We start from the raw sequence: 25,617 nt of genomic DNA, 5'->3' as shown, positions 1-25,617 counted from the left end.
CTCTCAGGCTCTGACACCGTACAAAGGAAACAGCCAGGCACAGAGCATCACCAGCATCAGGGCAGTGCATGGGATGGCTTTAAGCCATCTCTGCATGCTGCTCGGGCCTTGTGCTCTGAACATCATGGCTGTGTCCAGGGATCTGGCCCCAGCTGGTTATAATTTGCCATTCATGGTTTATTTAAAAGAAAATCGATCCTGCCTATGTGGTATTAACTTCAGCAATAAACGTACCTTTACAGCACATGCTTGAAGTGGATTTTCCATGATGCTGCCAACAGACAGGGATTCTTTCAGGCATTCAATCCTCTGCCCTCACCAAAGTTTCTTTCGTCTGATTCTGAAACATACAAGACCAGCACTCGTGTGCTGGGAAAGACATCCATGCTTCCACTTTTAATATCCCATCTCCCCGGGCACAATCAGACTGTTTTTATACATGATATAACCAGGACATCTGTCTCCATTTTCTTCTCTGATAAACATTCAAACACTTTTACTCTCTCAGCGCAATGTTAGCTCCTTCCATCTGTTCTGCATCGGCGTATGGGTGGTGGGAAGGGATGGGGAAAGCTGTTCATTTTGTACTTTTCTGGCCTCTTTGTCGATCATCTTTGTTGTGACATAAGCAAATTGAATGGATACAAGCACTGTAATTCCATTTCCCCGAACCATTTGTTTTAATAAATTGCATAATGATTTTTCAAACCAGACCCTCATAACATCAACTCCTATCAGTCAGATGGGCAGAATCATCCACTTGCTCTTTTATTTCTGTATCGATTGCAGCTGAGAGGTACACTAGGCTGTTTCTGACATATTGCAAAAGACTGTTCATATTACAACAATATAAATCCCTGTTCCCTCAGTGCATGAGTGCCTTGCTGTTTATTGCTTGTGGATCTTGAAGCTGAGATCTTAAAACTAAGGTTCTCTGTGCTCTTCCTGTACATTAAAGATCCCCTAGCACTCCTCCTCAGAGAATAAGCATGCCCCAATCTCCTTAAGCCAAATTTCTTTCCTTCACTGTTGTGCAATAAGTGACTGTCCTCCACCCCAGAGATGGCTGCATTTCATTGCATGTATACCGTAGCAAAGTGCTTTGGAGTCTTTCTATATAAATGTAAACTCTCGTTATCATTTTGTCATCTGTCAATATGTGAGTCCGGCGGGTTTTCTGAGGATAGAGCTGAGGAAAGGCGCTGGGTTGGTAGCCCTGGACAGTGAAGCCTCTGTATCCACAGAATATGTATAGCACGGATAGTAGCTGCAATGCAGACTTCCTCACAGTTCCCCAGCCTGGCCCGGGAGGGGCCCACCATTAGGGTGAGTGGTGATCAGTCGTCACAACCCATTCGGTACTTGACCTCTTCTGAGTCTTGCAAAGTTGCCAGTTAATGCCACGGGTGGTGGTGGCTTTTGTGATCCATTGGGAACTGGACTTTAGCCACCAACCAGCCAGCAGATGGCAACAGCTCTGGGCTGGATCCAAAACAATGAACTTAGACAGGGAAGCATGACCTATTTGGGGCACAATGTTATGACAAAGGCTCTAGCACGCCACAGAAGTCTCACGGAGCTCAATCGATTTAGTTTAACGGAGAGAATGTTAAGGGGTGACTCGATCACAATCTATAAGTACCTAGATGGGGAACAAATATTTGATAATGGGCCCTTTAATCCAGGAGACAAAGGTATAAACACGATCCAATGGCTGGAAGTTGAAGCGAGACAAATTCAGCCTGGAAATGGTGTACCTTTTTACAGTGAGGGTAGTTAGCCATTAGAACAATTTACCAATGGTCATGGTGGATTCTCCTCCATCACTGGCAATCTTTAAATCAAGATTGGCTTTGTTTCTAAAAATTCTTCTGTAGGAATTTTTGGGGGGAAGTTCTATGGCTGGTGTCATACGGGAGATCTGATAAGATGATCACAGTGGTCCTTCCTGGCCTTAGTCCATATGAAAGAGGCCTATAGCATGGAGCAGGGTTCCTGCAGATCAGGATTCTGTTTTCACCAGACACTGCTGTTTTTCCAAACACGCCTGCCAGTTAATGAAACAGGCTTGTCATTCAGGCTGGGAGTTTTCAAAGTTTTGTTTTACAAGGTTTGGATCCCCTTGAAACTATTAAAACAAAAACAGCCTTTTAATGAGAGTCCATTGATGCCGCTCTCCGTTAACTCACTTTTTTTTAATGAATTGGACATGGCGAATTTGGATGGTGCCTGAGCTTATTTTGAGCTCCCAGCCATTGTTTAACTTACAGATGCCTTTTTTCGACTTCTGTTCCCCATTAGACATTGTCAGGCAGGCTGCTCGGACAGCTGCTGCACATGTAAAAGGCTAGCTTGGGTGGGATGGACATGCTGCTCACTTGAGCTCGCTCTCTGAGTGCAGGAACAGATGAACTGCTCTGGATGCCGGGCTGCCTCCCCAGCTAGTCCACTGGGGGAAGTTGTCCTGTCATTTCACATCGATGACTCCTAGTGACATTAGAGGGTTTCATGCAGCTGATGGAGGCAGAGATTTTCCAAAGCTGGTGAAGGGATTTGGAGGCCCTGTTCCCATTGAAATGAGTGGGAACTGGGTGTCTGTATCCTCTAGGCAGCTTTGGAAATCCTGTTGTAGCTCTTGGTATTGTGGAGGATCTTAGAAAGCTAGAGCAAAGGACTTCTTTGCTGTCCCAACTTTCTTCGGAGGTATTAAATGCTGCTGTCTGGACACACCTGCTGAATATTTCAGAAATAGGGCCAGATCCTCAACTGGTGTAAATCAGTATAACTCCATTGAAGTGATAGCAGGTGAGAATCTGGCCCACACATTTCGGAGCATTCCTTCACATTCTGAATGGCTCTTTAGTGCCATGTTGGGTCCCCTTAGAGCCTTGTCCAGAAACCCTTGCACAGAGAGGTATTTTATTTGCATAGATGTTCGGGGAAAGGCTGGAGTGTGGTGTTTTTTGTTGTTGTTGTTGTTGTGGTTTTTTTATGATGACCTGGATCCACATGCAAATAAGGGCATTCGTTATCCACTCCGTGCTCTTTGTTGTTCTCCAGTTTAAAAGCCATCTGAACTGGGCCTCTGGGACATTGCTCCAGTCAAGGTGCGGAATGGCCCTGGGTGAGAACAAGGGTGGGAGCAGCAAAGATGGGGAGGAAAGGTGAGGTCTCTAGTGCTGTTTGAAAAGGGAGAAGTGAGAGGATTGGGTGGGAGCCTGAATTGGAGGAGCCCAAAGTGTGGCACTTGAGGAGGACAGTGGTGCTGCCAGTGGTGAGGGAGGGTGAGGCACTCTGGTCTTGCTAGGACTTGGAGGAGATTTCTGAGATGCGGAAGTGGACAGAGGGGAGAGAGCTCAGGGGCAGAGAGGCAGATGTGAGAACCATCAGCCTGGGGATGGTAACCATGGGAGCCAGTGAGGTCACCCAGGGATCAAGGTGAGCTGGGCAGAAGACAGAAAGCAGAAGGGGGGACCCAAGGGTGGCACCACAGGAGATGTGAGAGCGAGGCAGGGCACACAGCCCCGTTCCAGCTGACAGAGCTCTTGCCTGGAAACACAAATAGTTATTTTAGCTTCACTTGTTTCAAATAATTGTACTTTGCCTTCCAGAGCCATGGATTTTCTAACCGCCTAGAGCCAGTTCTCTCCCTGTCCCAATTAGAGCCGGCCAGTCAGAGCAGGGGAGGCAGTCTCTCCACAGCAGGCCTTCCTGTTCCGGAGAGTAGGGGATGCGGTGCGTGGAGACTGCACTTCCAAATCACTGCATACTTGCCAAAGAGAAGTGTAATATTCTATTCTGACTCTTTTCTACCTGCTATTACCATTTCATCTGTACTGCCTAAAGCAGGTGCTTATCCGCTTCTGCAGATGCTTAGCCCCACCGCACACTTGCCGACCTTTTGTGCAGCACTCTCTTGAAGACCATGGATGTTTTCTATCATGCCTCATGCAGTCACAGCAGGGGTCTTTAAGACTTGATTAATTACGGACACCAGGATGGAAACAAGCTACTTAGTGATTCCTGTGTCACTCTCAGTAAATCATGGCCTGGCAAATGAGTTTCCATGGTGTTTTCTCGTAGTTAAATTGCAGCTGGTTTTTAGAGAGCTGCATTTCTTAGAGAACTGCTCTTTAGGGAGCAGTGGAAATAAATCCAGCGTCCCCAGTAATGTTACCATAATGTTACAGGGAGATGTTTTAGTCCCTGTGCGAGAGTGCGCACATGCACACACACACAGTGTTTCTGTCTTACTCCCCCTACCCCCCCAACTCTCCAGCTCACGGTACAAGCAATCAGAGATTGTATAGAGATTAGGGGAAAGTGTAATTTATTTAATGATCATCATTAAAAAGAAAGGTTTCTGCTGGTTATAGATAGGGAATTAGTCCACGCTTTCATCTGTAATCACTAACTGCTTACACAGAAGGAAAGCATGGTTTAGTGGTTAGACCATGGGACCGGTTTAGAGCATAGGAAAACTGCTGGGTTCTGTTCCCAGCTCTGTCATGGTCTTGGGCAAGTGACTTAAACTCCTTGGGGGCAGATTCTCAGCTGGTATAAATGGCTGTAATTTCATTGACTTCAATGAAAACATGGAGACATTCCAGAAGACTGGAAAAAGGCAAATATTTTGCCCATATATAAAAAGGGAAATAAGGAAAACCTGGGGAACTACAGACCAGTCAGCTTAACTTCTGTACCTGAGAAGATAATGGAGCAAATAATTAAGAAATCAATTTGCAAACACCTAGAAGATAACGAGGTGATAAGTAACAGTCAGCATGGCTTTATCAAGAACAAATCATGTCAAACCAACCTGATAGCTTTCTTTGACAGGGTAACAAGCCCTGTGGATGGGGGGAAGTGGTAGATGTGGTATATCTTGACTTTAGTAAGGCTTTTGATACTGTCTTGCATGACCTTTTCATAAACAAACTGGGAAAATTCAACCTAGATGGAGCTACTATAAGATGGGTGCATAACTGGTTGGAAAATCATTCCCAGAGAGTAGTTATCAGTGTTTCACAGTCATACGGGAAGGGCATAACGAGTGGGATCCCGCAGGGATCGGTTCTTGGTCTGGTTCTGTTCAATATCTTCATCAATGACTTAGATAATGGCATAGAGAGTACACTTATAAAGTTTGCGGACAATACCAAGCTGGGAGGGGCTACAAGTGCTTTGGAGGATAGGATTAAAATTCAAAATGATCTGGACAAACTGGAGAAATGGTCTGAAGTAAATAGGATGAAATTCAATAAGAACAAATGCAAAGTACTCCACTTAGGAAGGAACAATCAGTTGCACACATACAAAATGGGAAATGACTGCCTAGGAAGGAGTACTGCAGAAAGGGATCTGGGGGCCTTAGTGGATCACAAGCTAAATATGAGTCAACAGTATAACACTATTGCAAAAAAAGCAAACATCATTCTGGGATGTATTAGCAGGAGTGTTGTAAGCAAGACATGAGAAGTAATTCTTCCACGCTACTCCATGCTGATTAGGCCTCAGCTGGATATTGTGTCCAGTTCTGGGTGCCATATTTCAGGAAAGATGTGGACAGATTGGAGAAAGTCCAGAGAAGAGCGACAAAAATGATTAATGGTCTAGAAAACATGGCCTATGAGGGAAGATTGAAAAAACTGGGTTTGTTTAGTCTGGAGAAGAGAAGCCTGAGCGGGGACATAAGTTTTCAAGTGCATAAAAGGTTGTTACAAGGAGGAGGGAGAAAATTGTTCTTCTTAACCTCTGAGGATAGGACAAGAAGCAATGGGCTTAAATTGCAGCAAGGGCAGTTTAGGTTGGACATTAGGAAAAACTTCCTAACTGTCAGAGTGGTTAAGCACGGAAATAAATTGCCAAGGGAGGTTGTGGAATCTCCATCACTGGGGATTTTTAAGACCAGGTTAGACAAACATCTGTCAGGGATGGTCTAGATAATACTTAGTCCTGCCTTGACTGCAGGGGACTAGACTAGATGACCTCTTGAGGTCCCTTCCAGTTCTATGATTCTATGGCAGTTTACACCAGCTGAGGCATGGTTTCTCTGTGCCTCAGATTGCCTTTCTGTATAGTGGGTATCCAACTTACTTTACAAGACTCATTAAGCCCCACAACAACCATGTGAAGTACTCTGAGATCCACAGTGAAGGGTTGTGAGACACCCGCTATATATCATGCATAAGGAAACTCTCCTTACATCTGTCAAGCATCCCAGAGTACTTGGGACGAGTGAAGGAATGGTATAGAACTTGGGAAAGTGTGGAATGGCCAACGGATACATGGAAAAGAATGGCTTAGATTTGAGAGAAAGGGCATGTGAATTTCAAATGCATCCTTTGCTTATTTCCCCCATCACCTGTGGTGAAGCAAGCGGCATCCTATAGAGAAAGCTGGCAGCTGTCCATGGTACTGACATACACAAAGGCACATAAGAAAAGAGATCTATAAACAAGTGAAGTGTTATCATGTAAATGTTTGGACATCTTCTTCAGGAGCAAACATTCCAAGACTTATTTCAGCATAAGATCAGGAGAACATTAAGCAACTGCCCAAATAGACATCTCGAGAGAGAGATTTGGAGAGCAGACTATAAAACCTTGTCTCTAATTTTCTTTTCTTTTTTTTTTTTATAGGAACGAATTTTCCTGACGCTGTCCAACTACATCTTCACAGTAATCTTCCTGGCTGAGATGACAGTTAAGGTAAATGAAGCCAAAGCATAAGCTTGGCTGTGCTGCATTAGCACCATTTTATGACTTTGGATTTCTAAAGCCCCTGTGCCCATTTTTCCAGAGATCATCATGTCTTAATCTGCTCTGCTACTTGGGAAGGAGGCGTAACCCAATAAATATCAGGCACCTTATTTTTAGTGCATTTTTCAGCACCATCATTCCATTGATGTTATGCCTGATTTATAGCAGTATAGATGAGATGAGAGGCCTCAAATCAGCAGTCCATCCCTTTTCCATAGAGCACTTAAGCGCATGCTTTACTTCAGCCGTGTGTGTAAATCCCATTGACTTCCATGACCTAAAGATAAGTTTACGTTGAAGTGCTTTGCTAAAGAGGCAGTGTGACCTAGTGGCTAACGTACTGGACTGAAACTCAGGAGACTGGGACTCTATTCCTATCTCTGCCTGCCACTGGCTGTTGGGTGACCTTGGGCACATCATTTCACCTCCCTGTGCCTCAGTTTTCCCATCTGTAAAATGTGGATAATGATACTGACCCCCTTTGTGAAGTGCATGAAAAATGCTGTATTACAGCTGCGTAGTGGTGATTTGTTGTTATTTTATTAAATGTGTACTTAAATGCTTTTCTGAATTAGAGCCTGAATAAGGCCCAAAGATTGGCAAGACTTTTTCCTGTATATCACTCTCATATAATTCATAACATCTCAGAAGTATTCCCCTCTCATTTGGAAACTTCCCCCGTCTTCTGTAGTTGCAAATCTGGTGGCCAGCAATAGCCTATAGTCAGGACCTCGAAACCACTTCTCTTCCCCGGTAGCCCAAATAATCATGTGATCAAATCTTCTGTGCAACAGCTATACATTAATAGAACCACTTTTGCACAACTAGGTTTAGCTGCATTAAAAATACATCAGCTGTTAAGGGGCAATCTGCGGTGTGTTTTGCAGAGTTATTTTTACAGTCCTTACGGTATAACACTTTACAGAATTGTCTAATTAGGTTTCTATACTGGGAAGCAAATGGACTCGCAATCACTTATCTGTGAATAATGTATTAGCTGCAAGTCGCTAACTGGAAGAAACATACTGGCTGAATTAGTCATAACTTGTTGCCATTTGGGCAGGTGGTGGCGCTTGGCTTGTGCTTTGGGGAGAAGGCCTACCTGAAGAGCAGTTGGAATGTGCTCGATGGGGTGTTGGTTCTCATCTCGGTCATTGACATCCTGGTTTCACTGGTATCGGACAGCGGCACTAAAATTCTTGGAATGCTGAGGGTCTTGAGGCTACTGCGAACGCTCAGGCCATTAAGGTAAGCAGCGATCTGGGGCTAGATAAGATAGAAAAGGGGTGCAGGTTGGCTGCGCAAGCTTCTGGTTGGGGATGGTTCCCTGAATCTCTCCATGCAAAGAAACGGAACTGTTTTCTGGAGTGCAATGGAAGGGCCCAGTGAGACAGAAAACGCAGGGTTTGCTGCCCAGTCACACCTCCAGCTCTGTGCACAACCTGTCGTTGCCTTTACAACAAACTCCCAGCCTGATTCTGAGACATCACAGCCTCGGGTCCTGTTCGAGTCAAGAGGAGCTCCAGGCACTCAACACATCTCAGGGTCAGGCTTAACTGTGTAGAAAACTGATCAGTGCCCCCTTTGCTCATTAACGCACACATTCCCTGCTATTTGTGCTCTCATTTGCTCTGTGTGAAGTGTTTCTTAACAGCTCCTTTCCCCTCTCCCTTCAGGCAATCAATGGCTTTTGTAACCAAGAATAAAATTAGTAGCAGGTGGCAGCGAATTTTTAAAGATTCAGAGACCAAACTGTTACTTAACCTAAATTGTGAAGATTTGTTTTCCTTCAAAATCTCCATTAATTTCACTCTGATACTAATCGTAAGAATGGCCTGATGAGATGAGAGCACTGGTCCCTCTAATCAGGTTTCCTGTCGGACAGTGGCCAGTATTGGATGCTTCACGGACAGGAACAAGATATCTTTTAATGGACAATTGTGCAACAACCTGCCCATGGAGGAAGTTTCTTCCTGACCCCAAGCAAACCATGTTTGGCCTATGCCCTGAAGCATGAGGGTTTATATGCTTAATAAATATGATAACCTATCTAATATAATTGGGGATGTTCTTGTTATGCTGGAACTAACAAGTGTATCATCCCCACAGTCTCTTTACACACATGTTGTATTGCACTCCCCCTCCCTTCATCTGGTGTTTTTTCTTTTGGGGTAGGGATGTATCTCTTTCTTTCTGTGTGTTTATGCAGGGCCTAGCAAAACAGCCTCATTCTGACTAGGCCATCTGTTTGCTACTGCAATATGAATAATAAAAAGGTCACACCATCTGTATATTTCTGACATACTCTCCTCTGAAAGAATCACAACATAGACTTTGTCCACATGCCCTGTTAGAGCTGGATCGAAAATCCATTAAAGCATTTCCATTGCCTTCAGTAGGCTTTGGATCAGCCTTTTAGTGGGTGTAAAACTAGAAATGAGCAAATAATTAGCAACTGCTAATATTTTTGCCAAATTTTGCCATATTTGTCACAAATTGCATTGGCCTTTACGTCTTTTGCCATTTACGCGCTCAGAAGTCCCCAGATTGTGCGCACACAGTTCATGGCGAGCATTAAAGATTCAGATTTTGAACTCTACTGGTGAGTTTTGATTGTGTCTGTTCCCTGATTGGGTGATCGCCACCCTGAGAATCAAGTTTCGGAGGTGAATACTTGTGATTGTGGGTTCAGGTTTGGCTTTCTTCAGGTGTTTCCCAGTGTTTCCTTGTTGTTTGCTGATTCTGTGAACGTTCCTGAGAGCATGCTTGTTTGTTAGACTTTTCCACAGAAAGCCACGGGGCAAAAAGGGCACTCACACAGTTAAAATAGATCCACTTAAAGCAAAGGTTCTCAACCTGGGTCTTGGCCCCAGAAAGGTCACAGGGGCTCATGGCCACCCTGCCTTTCCCATACTGCTAAATGGAATGGGGATCCTGGCTAGATTCAAAGGGGTGGCCCCGGAAAGTCCCACTATGGAAAAGGGCATGTTGCTATTAAAATGATTAAGAACCATCGGTTTAAAGGTTCAAACACACATTCGCAGAAAATTGTTCACAATATCTACCCAGCTCTTCTCTCTCCTTTTTAATACCTACACAGGAAAAGTACAAGATAATTGGAATTTCTCTAGGTAAAATTAGTATCTATTTCACATCCGCTTCAACTGAGAGATGCACATCAAACTTGGAGAATCTCCTCCCGGGAAGGTTATTGGTTTTCTCAATGAGCCCGTGGTGTTAGATCACATCTAGATAAGATGTTTTGAGTGCGCTTTACATTAATCTATAATGTTTCCTGATTATTTTATTTTCAATTTAAGGCTTTGATCCTGTTGTCAGTGAGACGCCGTACCTGTGTATGGGTCAGCCTGCTCAGGATTGGGGTCTTAATTCACATGAGCTGTCCTCGTTCATGTGAGTTATCCCATTCACCTCAATGGGATTCTTTGTATGAGTATAAACTTCCAGTTGGAAAGGGTATTTGCAGGATCAGGCCCTTACATTATTTTGTTCCGTTGGCGTAGGATGTATTTTCTCAAGAGGGTACATGAGTGTTTGTGATTGACTAAACTGCACAAACACTTCATAACGCAAAGGAAGTTTTTAAAAGATAACAATGAAACTGTTCCCTAAATACGTTCACAATCGATTCTGTTCCTCTGTAATTAGATTTGTAGCAAATGAAAAGCCAACCGTTAAAGTAGGGGCTTTTCAGTAATTCATAAATCTCCACACGTGGAAATCCATCTGCAGTTATGCACATGCACATATGGACTCAGCTGACCATGGTGGCCTCCCTGCCCAAGGCACAGTAACTTATTTTGCTGTCTCATTTAAGAACAATAAATTTTGCATTCTTTAGCTCCACCTGTTGGCACAGCTGTGTATGTGCAAGTGTAATTGGATGCACAACTCAGCCTCCTCTTGTTTTAATCAAAATGAAGCACATATTGCCTGGGAAATTAGCTGCTATTAATGTAGGAATGTCAATTCAGTGTATGAGATTCACTTCAGATCCTGGACCCTGCACAAGGCCCTGTGTGGTGCTTCAGCCAGCCCAAACTTTTCATGAATTGGGGTTGTATTTAGCAAATAGACTCAGACAAAATCATTGAGGGGGGGGAACGGACAAATTTTTTAAGCCGCAGCTTTTCACTACTACATTTTCAAGATGAAACGTTTCTACTTTTCATTTCAAAATCGGTGTTTTGTTTACAAATTTAGCTAAATGTATTTTTAAAAAGTTAAACGCCCGAAAATGAAACAAACACACACACGCAAATATTCATTTCCGGTCAAATGAAACATTTCATTTGTTTTGAAACAAATTGGGGAGGGGGTCATTTTGGCAAGAAAACCAAAATATTTCCGTTTCAGGTCAACCCAAAATTATTGGCCACCGAACTGAAAAAAAATCAGTTATTCACTCCGCTCGAGGCAGGGACCGGGTCAGCAAGTGACGACTTCTGGCTGCCATTTGCCAACTTCCTGTATATGTGTGAGGGGTAGAATTGCAAGAATGGCTATAAGGCAGTGTGATGGGATGTCCACCCCACACAAAGCCTGAAGGGGGGGAAGGTGGCTACGTGTGCCAGTTAACCGCCTGGGCTGCACCTAGAGGAGGAACCAGGGAGCAAGGGCTAATTAGAGATGAAGCTCATCAGGACAGGAACAGGAGGGGCCTCTCTATAATGCCCAGTAGTTGAAAGTGGAACGGGGTGGGAGAGATGGAAACTGCTGTCACTCTGAAGGTGTGGGAAGGTATGGTAAGAAGCAGCCCAGGGATACAGCAAAAAGGGATAGACCTTGTGCAGATCTTGAGTGCGTGTTGTAGGCTCCTTGAACTGGAAACCAGTGTAGAGGGTGGGCCTGGGTTCCCCTACCAGCCACTGGGGAAGTGGCACTGTTATGGGGCAGTGAATGGGAAGACTGCCTGGGACAGGGGGTTCTGAGAGACTTTGATATATGCCCCCCAGAAGGGGAGGGCTACAGTGACCTGGCCAGAGGCCAAGCCACAAAGCGGGAGCAGTCGAGTCTCAAGCGAGTGAGACCGGGACAGAGACGGAGTGAGCAATGTGAGGAAGGGGCGTCGACATGGTACAGCTAATCCCCGGATGCGACCAGAAGGAGGCGCTTCAATGGTGAGTGTAGCACCCCAGGACAGGGAGACATCAGGAGAAAAATCCCTGTAAGAAGCCACCGCTCTACACCTCGCAGCATTGAACGTTAGGAAAGTGAAGGGTTTTTGTTAAGTTTGCTTTGGCTCATGGCAGCTTGCCTTGATTTATGGCCCTAGAGGTTTGCTACTTATAAAAGACCTTCCTGATTGCTACTTTGTCTTATTTCACTGTGGAAAACCCCACTGCCTTATATAGTACACACAATTGTGTATGCAAAATCACATATGCAAATCAAGTATTTGCATGTACACCTGACCAGCAACGTGTGCGGCTGACCATTTGCATGAAGAAATACCCAATCTGCATACGTGCAAATCACGTACATGCAGTTGTGTGGGCGTAATTACACATCCCAGTCATTGAATATCAGGCCTAAAGCTATACAAAGGGGTATTCAAGCCCCACTCTAGGCACAGAAGTTTGAAAATGTCACAAAGAAGGAGCATTCCAAGGTGTTTCCACTGCTCTCTCTGATGTACCAGCCTGTAGAAGAATTGCTGATCCAATAACATTCCTTCCTAATTCCACTCTATATGCATCCGAAGAAGTGGGCTGTAGTCCACGAAAGCTTATGCTCTAATAAATTTGTTAGTCTCTAAGGTGCCACAAGTACTCCTGTTCTTTTTGCGGATACAGACTAACACGGCTGCTGCTCTGAAACCTTCCTAATGTGTCAACTTGCTGTTGTCAGGATCAAGTGCTACAGCTCACAATAAAAGAGAAATCCAAATTAAAAATGGATTCAGAATTAATTTGGATAGGTTTCAACGCTATTTTACTCTCTTCAGAGCTTTGGCTTCAGCTTCCAAAGCAGATGTGTAAATTATTCACTCTTCCTCCCATCGCTGTATGAAATAGTCATTTTATAGCTTCGCTCCTCTTTATCATATTATCACCTTTGCTATTTTTTTCCCCCATGGAGGAAAGCCTGCATTAACACTGAGCTGCCACTTCTTTATACCAATGGGCTGAGCAGACTAGCAGGCTTAAAGTTAGTAAATATGTTCCAGCTGGGATGAGATTGACAGCAGTCTTGGAGCATCTGCATGCTTGGAGTTTAGCAGCATTGTGACTGCTGAGGCCAGCAGAACCAAGAGAAACTCAAGGGATTAGCATTTTTTTCATGCTGAAGAACTTCCGTGACTCCAATTTCTTCATTTGTCAGATGCCTGACACAGGCTGAAATGGTCCTTAATGCAATCTCAGCTGGCTACCGTGTCACAATGTCCGGAGGGCTCGAATCAGCTGGATCGTTCAGCACTCAATTGCCGGAGCAGTGGACTGGACAGCATGGGTTTGCAGGCAATAATATCAGCAGGCTCTTGGGCAATATTGATGAGGTGCTGGGATGGTTGAAGCCATCATGATGGAGCTGACACTAATGTCTCGGAAATGCTGAGATTGCGTTACTTTGCGGTTCTATCTAGGACCTTATCCGGCTCTCACTGGAGCCCTTCCGTTGACCTGGTGGATCTTAGCTTCAGTGCCTGAAGGCATGAGGACTAGGATGTTTTTTATTAATTAGCGTTTAACCTTCTGACGGGTGGTGGCAGCAGCTGCAAGCGCCAGCTCTGTATCCAGAGGTTCCTCTTAAAATTACAAAATAAAACCGTCTTGAGCCCCCACCCAGAAACTTGGGAAAACTAAATACCTTCCCTGGGCATCGCTGCTAGTCTGTACTTCCCCCCTCACAAGCACCGAGTCTGTGTATAATGAAAAGAGAACATTTATTAAGGGGAGAGGGGACGCAGCATTAATTTGGGAAAGCACAGCAACGATGACTCAGAAGTATGCAGACAATAAGTAAACCACCCGCCCCGGAGGATCTTGGGCAGGAGTTCTTTGCCTCAACTTCCCACCTTGCAGCGTGGAAGCCCAATAGATGACCGTCTCTTTAACATGCGTCTCCCCCTTTCCCTCCACTGCACCCCGCTCATGGTTTGTTGTCGAACGTCAGCAAAGCATTATGGAGTGCATTCAGGTGGGTTCCCCTCCAGCGAGTGAGGCCTCTGCCATTGCTCTGCTGAGTCCATGGTCTGGCTGGGTCCAACCCTACAGCCCCATGCGGTTAGTAATCATTCTTCTAGGATTTGTTGGGCAAGAGGCTGCTTTTGCTGCTGATCTCACCAGGCTACCTTTAGCTGGGTTCTGAGGTTCCACCACTGAACCCAGACCTTAGTGATTTCACTGGGTAGTGGGGAGCCTGCCGACACTTGCATTGCCTGTCACTGCACGCTGTCTCCACGACCGATGTAAGGCTCAACCCCTAGACCTGGAGAGGAAGGGTCAAATGGCATCTGGGACCTTTAAACAAACTCCTCCCTACCAGATAGGAAGATCTGTCCCCACCCCCTCTGAGTGTCACTTGGATATGACTCACCACCCCATGTTTAGTGAGTATGCCTTTTAATTGTACAGTAAGGATCAAAGCATTTAATTACCCCTGCTTTCAAGGCTTAAGTGAATTTTAACCCAAAACAGCGAAAATTAGTCACTTGGCAAAGTAGGTGGTGTGTCTATGCTAATAAGGTCAGCTCATGAGGTCTTTTCCTCCAATTTCTCTACAGCTGACGGGAAAGCTCTCCTTCAGCCCGTTGGCGTACATCTGGGATTACATTTTTCTTCAGATTTTTTTCTGTAGGCCTGGGGATAATGTTACAGGAGAAGCAGCGGGGTGTTGTGCAGGCTGCCGTGCAGACGTGACGCAGATGCACTGGATTATATTCTGATTAGGAATTTGAAAGAACCAAAGGGTTATATAATTTCTTAGCCCCTCTTTCTCAACATGCATCCTCTGCTGGCCAATATAGAAGAATGACCTCCTATTCCTTTTCCCTGTGTTGGAACTCAGATGGTGTCTTGTCAGGAAAATCACTTTGTTCCATCTTTAATTTGATGGTGCTGGTGAAAGTTCCCAGGCCCTGGAGACTGAATTTCTTCATTATAGCCACAGAATAGAGTTTCCTCACGAGAGGAAGGGTGGGGAGGGTGCTTGCCTGGGACTCAGGAGACCTGGTTCAATTTCCTACTGTACCACGGATTTCCTGAGTGACCTTGGGCACATCACTTAATCTTTCTGTGCCCCTGTTTTCCCATCTGTAAAATGGGGATAATAGCACTTCGTGTGGGGCTGTTGTGAGGAATGTGTGTGATTGTGAAGTGCTCAGATACTACAGTTATGGAGAGGCATAAAAGTACCTAGGATTCATATACAGAATAGGCATCAAACTGATTGGGACAGTGCAGGCTTTCCCCCTAACATGCTTAAGCCCTGATCTGGGTGTATTTCAGTCTTCACATGCTTTACTCTGTCAGCTGAGACTATCCAGAAGGGTGCTAGTGAGGACAGTGTTTGTTGTTTGTGATGTGGATCCCTGCCTGCCCAGAACTGGACTGAGATCAACAAACATGTTTAACATTGTGTGCCAAGCTGCCATTTGAGGGTAATGATTTGTTTTGGTTGCTGCCAGCCTGGCTTAGATTTGCTTCACAGCCTTAAAGGTTAAAGACTTCAGAACTCCTTACATTCCCTGAGCCATCCAGTCCTCTCCAAACTCGGGACGACAGCACAGAGCAGATCAGACAGGGAGCAGAGAGTGTAATAAGTAACAACAACTGCTACCTGAGCACAACAGCCAGGTTGCAAAACAGAAGCATCTGCCTTTTGTGTTGTGTTGGTAGGGAGTGGATAAAAATATCACCATCTGTTTCTTTTTACAAGGGGAATTGACAAGCTACCCTTGACATTTAGAGTAAATCTTTTACCAGAAAGAAGGAAATATTTTTTTTTTTTTTTTTTAGTTTTTCAGGGTATTGTTTAAAGCCAACAATTCTGAGAAGAAGAAAAAAAGGAAAACAAAAAAAACCCACCATTATTTTATGGCCGTGCACATAGCTCTGGAGTTTAACTCTACAGGCACAGAGACACACAAGGAATAATGCAAACTTTCAGAGAGCATGAGGCTTATCCGTCATGCACCTCAATAAAGCCAAACGTCGCTGTCACACGTCCGAGCCCACAGTGACCTCTGCTGGGGGAATGACACAGTCTGGGGAGGATGGAGATTAGACTAGAACTCAGACTGGGAGGTAGTTTAAGATGGCAAGAGGCAGGTTATTGAGATAGGAAAGCAAAACATACCAAGGGGGGTGGGGTGAAAATGCAGAGGGACAGAGCTGGGCAGAGCAGGGAGCCCCTGATAGGATCAGTGTAGAATGGGGACGTCAGTCAGGAAGGAAGACATCCTTGTCCCATCAGTGAACAGGTGCTTTACATTTTGAGTACCAAGTTTTCAAAGGAGCCTTTAAACCTATGTCCAAAACACACACACACACACACACACACACGCACACCCCGCTCTATGGGTGCAATTGCATGTTTTTTGTGCATCAATGCCTGACTTTCCATGCCTACATTTGTAAGCAGCTTGACCATAAAGACTAGATTTACAAAGTGTTAGCCCCCTAACTCCCATTGATGTCAATGGTACTTTTGTAAATCTCACTAGAAACCTATTTGCCCCTAAATACCTTTGTAAATCTGTCCCTAAATGACTTGATGGATTTTTTTAATATAAACAAGCTTAGTCTTCTGATTCAAGTATTGCCCTTGGTATAACGATGTAGTTCATCTTCTACTCCTTTGTTTTCCTGCTTGTTTCTATCTTGCTATTGATTGCTTGTGCCTTCTCCCTTAGCCCTACATTATAATCTAATCTACAGTTATGAAATTCGAGGTAATGCCAGAGAGATAGGGAGAAATCCTGTAGCGTTGAAGGTTACTGTTTATGCTCTTGTGGTGAAGTTCTCAGTTGACTCACAAAAGTGGTTGAATATCTGATGTCAGCAGTGAATGGGTAGAAGTAAGATAGGATGAAGGTAGGAAATGTAGTGGCTCAGGAATCTGTGTTGGACCCAGTCCTGTTCAAATGGTGTATTAGTGGTCAGGAAGAGAGAAAGTGGAACCAAGTGCATGCATTTGTGAATGACACAAAACTAGAGGCTGGATCCAAAGGGAGATGGGATCCAGACCAGAACCGAGAGAGCTTGTCAAATTGCATTATAGAAAAATACAAAGTGATGAGGCTTTGATGAACAATGGGTGGGGGGAGAGATGACATCCTGGCTATGTGCTCTAGAAGGCGCTAATCAGAAGATAGATCTGGGAGTGACAATGGGTTAGATTAAAACCATCAGATCTATCTCTGGCAGTACAAGAGGCCAGAGGGACCACATCTGACATACAGTAGAACCTCAAAGATACGAACGCCAGAGTTACGGACTGACCGGTCAATTGGACACCACGTGAAACCAGAAGTCACCAATCAGGCAGCAGCAGAGACCAAAACAAACAAACGAAAAAAGCAAGTACTGTACTGTGCCTGTATTGCAGCTTAAAGGTAGGCACATCTGGGCTGCCTGTCCTCACCCCCACATGCGGGGCAGCCACTTACAGCTAGGAAGTGAAGATGCTGGAGCTGCCAGCCCAAGGCAGCCAGAGCCAGCGGAGCAGGACCAGTGCTGGGGTCTGCGCCGCTTTCACCCCTCCCTCGGCCGGGAGGCGGACACACTGGTTTCACCCTCCCTCCCCCAGCCAGGAGGGGGACATGCTGTTTTCACACACACCCCACCCCCAGCTGGGAGAGGGACAAGCTTGCAAACTCAGTGGGACCCAGGGAAAGAAGCTGCCTGCAAGGAAGCTGCCGGTGCTGGAGCCAAGCCTGGAGCGTCAGCTGCTGGAGCCGGAGCCCGAACTGCGCTTTGTTCAGAGTTACGGACACAACCTCCCTTCCCGGGGTGTCCCTAACTCTGAAGTTCTACGGTATTAGATTGGGAAAAGGTGCCAAAGCTCTTTACAAGAAAGATACAAGAACTGAGAGTGCTGCATAAGGGGTCAATCAGAAGACAATAGAATTTTTCAGGTTGCCGGGGGAGGTGTGCCTTACATGGAGAGGTCACTCAAATTAGATCTGTATTCATTTTTTAATAAGGTGGTTAAAAAGGACATGACTGAGGAGGTGTAGGCAATAGAGTGGGAGAAGAAGACATGGGAGTACTCTGTACTTTTCCCTTTCTGTGAGCCTGCTCGAAAGCCCAGTGCAGTTAACAGAAGCCTTTCCACTAACTTCAGTGGGCTTTGGATCAAGATCTGTGTACCTAACTCTTTCTACGTATGCATTCCCACCTGAACCTTCTCTTCTTCCCCATTCCACACACGAGGCTCCCTGAGTACATATGAAGTTTCCCCAACCTCCCTTAGAACTCAGTCCCGTCATAGCACCTTGTACTCTCTTGTTTTTCAGCCGCACCCCATTTCAAACAGCTTTTTTCCCTAGTCCACACTTATGCCTGTGCCTCAGAGCATGGAAGGATTCAGAGGAATGTTGCAAGGACAGTGTCTAACCTGCTTCTTGTGCCTGCTTTTTCCCCTAAGGGTCATTAGTCGAGCACAAGGACTGAAGCTGGTGGTGGAAACCCTGATGTCATCCCTGAAGCCTATTGGGAACATTGTGGTCATCTGTTGCGCTTTCTTCATCATCTTTGGAATCTTGGGAGTCCAGGTGGGTTCCCTGCAGGGCTCTTTGCCTGGAATCCAGGCAAAGCTAGAAATAGAGGCAAGCCCAAATAAAGAGGAATATCTTGGTATCTTTGCCACTGTTTGCGAGCTACAGGTCTTTGAGGGGCCCAGATTAAGGTGAGTTTCTTTCTGGGGTAATTCCCCATCCAGGAACTGAAATATCATGAAAAGAGCAAGATTCATATTATTCCAGCCCTAGCCATGGCTTACTGAGTCTTTTGCACTTTTCACAGGCTTTTAAAATGAATCATAGGCTAGACTTCACACACGTGCACTCTTAGTACCAGTGGACGCAGCCATGAGTATGAAAAATTATGGTGGTATGACTTCAACCTCTTTCTTGGTTCTGTCGGGGAGGTGAGATCTGTGGGTTAGCAGGTGGGTCTAACCCCCTTCAAGCTGACCAGTGCATACAGTAATACTGCTCTCTAAGGGCACATCTACACCACAGGTTAAGGTGTAATTGTAGCATGAGTAGGCCAGGCCCGCATTAACTTTAGCTAGAGCAGATAACACGAGCAGTGAAGATGTGGCTGCATGGACCCTGATGTGGGCTAGCACCCTGAGTATGTAACCAGGGTTCCCAGTGGGCTTGTACCGATGTCTGGACTGCCACGTCTTCATTGCTATTGTTACCGGTGTTAACTTGATTAAAGCTAGTGCGGGTTTACTAGCACTATGAGTACAACTTAATTTGCGATGTAAACATACCCGAAAACAAGCACTGACTGAGGGGGCATGCTGATCCTGCTCAGCGTGTCAGCCAAGAGTCATCCTCACCATGCCCCCTCCATCCCCACCATGAGGACTTGTGCTCTGCCTGGCAGAGTTCCTGTAGCAGAACATGAACTGAGCTACACCTAGGCTGTCCTTCCCCCAGGACCAACCAGAGCAGAATTTGAGTCTATAGTTAATATAATCCGATCTCTACCATGTCCCACTAGGAAATCCCAGTCCAAGGAAACTATTCAATTCAATTCTGTCTCCTATCTGTGGTATTAAAGTTGGAGAGACAATGTCCCCTTTTTCCCCCAGCTTTAAACTCATGGAAAATAGAAACTCTAACGTTCATAGCTGGGAATCCGCTGGCTTCTAAGTGCAAAGGAAAACTTGTCCCGGTAGACTCAGTGCAGGGTTCTGAAAGTTTACATAGTTGGAAGCTGGTGAAAATATTGATTTCTGAGCCTTCTGCTGTGTCAAGCAACCTGGATACAATCTGCTGTCGTCATCCCCAGTCCTTGGAGTGCAGGAGCCCAAGGGAAGAGACTGGAGAAAAGTTTCCATCTCCTTGTAATAATTTCTAATCATCTGAAAAAGAAAGAGATTCTATCTGATGGATATTTCAGCATGGTTTCCTCTTTTCCTGGTGAAGTTTATTTGATCTGTCAAAGCTGGCTTGGAAACTGGCTCCCAGTTTGGAAAGAGGGCTTTCGTAACATTTTATATTAACGAATGTACTTTAAATAACTAATAAATATAGCATTCAAACCCGACAGAACAAAAGGGAAGAATCATCCCATGCATGACAATTTTTGCATCTAGGTTGATGTATAGGTACAGCACGATATCCATCCATTACACTTCACATCCATCCATTGCCCTAAACAGGACCATAAAACTAAGCACATCCCATAAAATAAAATAATCAGATCCAAAAGAGTTTATAACAGGAAAAAAAAATCTGTCACACTGAGCTGTTTGAATTTCCTTTCTGCTAATTGTGATAGCTCTCCCCAGTGCCTCTCCCGGTCTTCTATTCAGTTGTCACCATTCCACATTGACACATTTACAGCTCTATATACAAACATTAGAACTGATCCTGCAGTCAGCATGCAAAATTCCCAGTGATGTCAATGGGAGTTCTGCATGCTGAATAACTGTAAAAGCAAGGCCATCATTTATATCAAAGAAACCAAATCTTAGATTGCTCAGCATTAGCATGGGTTTTTTTTCCTCCATGTAAGTATAAAATGAAGATCGATAGTAAGATTCAATCTTCTAGAGTTAACAGGAAAAGGCAGTCCCGGCCCCAAAGAGATTACAGTCTAAATAGACCAGACAGACAGAGTAGGAAACAGAAGCACAGAGTTTGTGATTTGCCTAAGTGCAAGAACCTAGAATGGAACCCACGTCTCCTAAACCCCAGTCTATTCTCCTGCCCCCTGGATTGCATTGGAATGCCTGCTACTTATTTATCATATTACATAGATTTCTGAAGTGTGCATCATGGTAGCATGTGGATAGTCATTCACTGCCAGGAGTAGAAAAGCCAGAGTCCCTCTGAAACTTTGGACCTTCGATTTTCAGAAGTGCTGAGAATCTGAACCTCTAGCATGAGCTGCCAGTAAGCGTGAACTGCCAGCGCTCAGTGTGTTTGCAAATCAGATCCTTTTATGTTCCTCTCCAGTTTATGGTTGTGTAACAGGGCCCATCTGAATATTATTACACCCCTAGTCATGAAGATATTACACTCATAGCCAATGTATTAAAATCAGTGTTCACCTTCCTGTTTAATTTGGAAGAAGCTATCTCCATGCGGATCCTTAAGGGAGCTATAGCCGTCCTAGATCTAAAAGTTTTATGGCTACAATAGATGTTGGTTAGCTCTGTGAGTCAGAATCCCTGCCCTTCTAGTGGAAAGTGTTCTGCTGCCAAAGGAAATACATTAAGTAATGTATGGGTTTGTTTTGCTCTCCAGGGCTTGTATTTGTTTTGTCTAGAACAACAGATCATAAAGAGTGAGCATCTCTTTTTTCAAATACACAAGTGATATTTAAGGAGCCTGAATAGAAGGCTGCTCTGTCCCAGGGAAGCGTGGCAAGATGCTGTCACTCAGCAGAACAGGATTTCCTATATGTCTCGTTCACTCTGATTTCACCATCAATTGCCACGTCCCAAATAGAAATCATGCGCTGCCATTTTCTGTGCCGCTTTGCAGAAAGCAACAAGTCTAGAATTAAGCAGCTGATGCTTCTCTGAAGTGTAAATCAGGAGTAACCCCCCCTGGAGTCCATGGTTTTATGGCCATGTAAGGGAGACCAGGATCTGGCACCAGGGAGCAATAGGAGTTCATTCTTTAACTCTGGTTATAAAAATATTTGCAGAGACTCTCCTGAAGAGCAGTCTAATGATTGATGGAGAACAGTTCTCAAGCAAGGGGATTTAGTGTCATTGAAAGTTGCTGGGTTAACAGCCCTAGAAATAGAAGTCTCATTGATCCACCCCACAGGTCCAGCAGGAGAACGAGGCTCTGCCCACACCACTCCTCACTTTGACTATTGGGAATAAGAACATATTCCATTGCTCTGACACATTGATTCCTTTTTTTCTCTGCCAACAAAGACTGTCAACCAAAGGGCAGAATTAGGGCTAATTTTGTTGGCCACTCTTGTAAGACTTTTCACTGGCAACTGGACTGAGACCACCATACTCATTTCACATAGGTCACTGACCAGCCATCAGATGGTAACACTTACAAGCCTGGGCTGGATTTGAACCAGTGCCCTAGAAGCAGAAGGCTGTAGAGGATAGTCCTAGGGGCTACCCAGCCTCCTGCAAGGAGACCTTCAAGATCAGTGTCCTAAATTATGTTAGAGGAGGCATTCAAGCTTTCTCTCAGTAGGTACCTTTGAACTAAACTGTCACTATTGTTATGCCAGGCTTCATGCTTTGAGTGCCATGCATTAACGAGGCTTTTACCTTTAACTTGATTTGATTGTGTGGGCTGCACAGTAGGTCCCGAGTGAGCTGTCCATTCTGTGCAGGTAAACAAAGTGGATTTACCCCTCCTCTCATTCTTCTGTTTTACAGCTTTTCAAAGGGAAGTTTTTTGTCTGCCAAGGGGAGGATACCAGAAACATCACAAACAAATCAGACTGTGCAGAAGCCAGCTACAAATGGGTCCGGCACAAGTATAATTTTGATAATCTCGGCCAGGTATTACTGGAACGGTAATCTGCTTCTTTGCTCCTTTACCTCCTTGATTTAAAAATCTGTGCATAATTACTTATAGGGTTTTCTTACAGGGGTCTAAGCAGCTACAGTCACTATTCACTTCATATACACCCACCCTGCATTTGTAAATCCCGAATGCAATGCTTCCAAGCGTGCACACACTTCCTTTTGGAATAAGACAAGCACAAGTAGCTTCACGGTGTACTTAATTGCTTCACTGCTCTATAATAAACTAAATACATCTAGCAGCAGGGCTTGACTAATGTGGCTGGACATCCTGTACCCGGTGCATCTCAACATCCCATTCATTTACAACTGCCGATGGAGCACATCCTTATTTTAGCAGCATGGTAGGGCCTAATTAGTAATGAGCAGTGGAGACCTGGAGGGCGAAAATGAAGCTGCCTTTGTGTTTGGCTTTGTGGTTTTCGAATTAGCCCTTATTGCTGGACCGGTGTCTGACATTGACAGGTTTTTGCTGCCAGGAAACCTTGGACATCAAAAGTTTCCTATTATCGGCAAGGTAAAATAGTAGCACAAATGCAAATCCCAAAATGGAGAAGGGCAAAGGAGAGTTGAATGTGACAGGTAAAAGAGAGCATCTAATAAGCTGGGTTCCAACTAAATGCAACTTTTTCCCTTGCATTTCTAGGCCCTGATGTCTCTGTTTGTTCTGGCCTCCAAAGATGGGTGGGTGGACATCATGTATGATGGCCTTGATGCTGTAGGAGTTGACCAGCAGGTATGTTTTGCCTAGTAGAGAGAAGCCGCCAAAGTGGCTATGGTTTGGTTTTCATTTTACAAAACGTTGTTCGTCTTGCAAAAGTGAAACATTGGGAGGTGGTTTGGATCTGGGTTCCATTTTATCCAAACCAAGGCGCGGGCATGACAGAGGTCAAATGAAAGGTTCCAACTGGGACCCATCTCTACTAGTTATACACTGCAACAAAACCATGCTATGACATAAGTGTCAATAGCTCATTGTACCCACTTATGGTGCTTGAAGAAATGTCCAGCGTAGCTGTAAAATGGGGAACCCTACCTATCTGAGAGGGGTTTTGTGAGCCTGAAGAGTCTTTGAGCGCCTCTGGAGAAAGCTGCTACTTTGTCTATGTACAAATTCCTATTATTGCTGGCCTGGGAGAGTTGCAAAGGATTCTGTTGCCTCACTCTTTGGCACAACAGACCATTTATGCCTCTTCAGTATTCAAGTGACTTTGGGTGCCCAATTCGTGACACCTCAAAGGAGCCTGATTGTGCTTAAGACACCTTTAAGGTGTCTTAAGTTGAGCACCCAACATCTCTAGCTGCTTTTGAGAAAGCAGGCCTTGCTGTTCTGCTCCGTCTACCTCTTCAGGGTATGTCTACACTGCACTGCGGCTGGAAGCAAGCCTCCCAGCCTACATAGACAGACTTGTGCTAGTGGGGCTCAAGCTAGTGCGCTAAAAATAGCCATGTGGCTGTCTCAGTTCAGGCCCATCCAACCCCTAGGCTTGAGACCCCAAACTGCAGCTGGACCTGCAACTTCCACATTGCTCTCTTTAACATCCCAGCTCGAGCCTGACTAGCAAGAATCTGTCTACTCTCAGTTTGCTCCATACTCTGCCTGTTGTAATTCAACTGGCATCTATCTCCCTCCAACCTGTAGCCAGTTATGAACTATAACCCTTGGATGCTCCTCTACTTCATCTCCTTCCTGCTGATTGTGGCCTTCTTCGTCCTCAACATGTTCGTGGGGGTCGTGGTGGAGAATTTCCACAAGTGTCGGCAGCACCAGGAGGAGGAAGAAGCCAAGAGACGGGAGGAGAAGAGACTTCGCCGGCTGGAGAAAAAGAGAAGGAGTAAGGAGAAACAGATGGCTGGTCGGTAGTCTTTCCACATCTTTCTGAGTCCTGCTTGACCTTTGACACAATCCCCTAACCCCTGCCTAGCATCTGATGATCATTCTCCTCCAAACAAAAGCATGTCCAAGCTATGAAATTTGCATGAAGGAAACAGCGCCATGTTAGGCTGAGCAGGAAGCCATGGCTGCATGATTTGCAATGACCTTTTCATACAAGGTTATTTAAAACCCAAAAACCCGAACCTGGAGCTTCGTGGATAGCACAACTCAGCGTTACACAAATAGTGACAACTGCAAAGATCAACAGTGTCAGACTAGGCCAGAAATCTTCCAAGTCTCGAGCACTGTTGCTGATAACTGGATTCACTATTTGGTTTATTACAGCCTTGTAATGCCACGGCAACATTACCTGTCTAATTTATCAGGCAGGTTAATTTGTTGGCAAAGTAGCTCTAGGGCTATTCAAGGATGTAATAAAATAATGAAGCCATCTTATTCTAGAAACGCTTTTTAAAAACACCCTATAGATACATATCAATGAGTTTGCTTGAGAAATACAGATTGAAAAAGAATTCAGTAAGACAAATTAACCAGATGAACTGTCATTGATGTGAGATAAATTGAACGATAAAGCTTGACACAAACTTGTGGCCCTCTTAGAATAACGTAGCTTTAAAAATTCTGTAATGTAGAGTAATGAAAGGATGCTAGACCTGCGCACTCTGTCAAAAGTCTAAAAACCTGACCTTTTTCTTTTTACTTCAGTTTTGGTTTGGTTGAAAAAGCAGGAAATAACATTCAGGTCAGAGGTCAAAGGCCAGAGGTACTCTTCTCCATCTTGCATGCTTTCTGTTCTGGTTGCATTTTTTCAAATGCCCATCTCTTCATGGTATCTCTCTTGTTACCCTCTCCCGTTCGGTCTCCTTACTACTTGTCTCCACTCCTTTCACATTTCATTTTCTATCTTGGACGGACGTCACTGATGTTTAAGAGTCTGTCTCCGATCAGGAGCTTGTGCTAGGAATCTGAAAGCTGGTAATGTTAAATCTGAAAGGTTTATAAAAGTTGCAATGAGCTTAGTTATACTGCTGCAGCACAAATATCACTAAGGCTCCCATTCAGAAAACACTTAAGCCCATGCTTAAGCCCATCCCTTTGCAGCATGGCTCTTAAGCATGTGCTTCGCTTGAAGCATGTGCTTAAATCCCATTGATTTCTATGGTATTTAAGCACAATGCGTATATGTTGTCCCAAATAGGGTGCTTTTCCGAATCAGGGCTTAAGGCCCTGATCCTGCAGTGA

The 25,617-nt window shown here is 44.8% G+C and overlaps 1 protein-coding gene across 1 annotated transcript in view; it reads left to right on the top strand.

The window, feature by feature from the left end:
• The window catches only part of CACNA1G (calcium voltage-gated channel subunit alpha1 G), a 275,653-nt gene that overhangs the window by 209,152 nt on the left and 40,884 nt on the right, over positions 1-25,617 (top strand). Inside the window, exons 20-25 of the mRNA XM_054047819.1 lie at positions 6,642-6,710; positions 7,825-8,009; positions 18,375-18,501; positions 22,329-22,454; positions 23,125-23,214; positions 24,121-24,334. Coding sequence (XP_053903794.1) covers positions 6,642-6,710; positions 7,825-8,009; positions 18,375-18,501; positions 22,329-22,454; positions 23,125-23,214; positions 24,121-24,334 — 811 coding nt within the window. The remainder of the gene's footprint in view (positions 1-6,641; positions 6,711-7,824; positions 8,010-18,374; positions 18,502-22,328; positions 22,455-23,124; positions 23,215-24,120; positions 24,335-25,617) is intronic.

Source organism: Malaclemys terrapin, chromosome 13 (genome assembly GCF_027887155.1).
Source record: "Malaclemys terrapin pileata isolate rMalTer1 chromosome 13, rMalTer1.hap1, whole genome shotgun sequence".
Classification (NCBI taxonomy): domain Eukaryota; kingdom Metazoa; phylum Chordata; order Testudines; family Emydidae; genus Malaclemys; species Malaclemys terrapin.
Note: the sequence above shows the minus strand (reverse complement) of the source record. Positions and strands in the feature narration are given on the sequence as shown.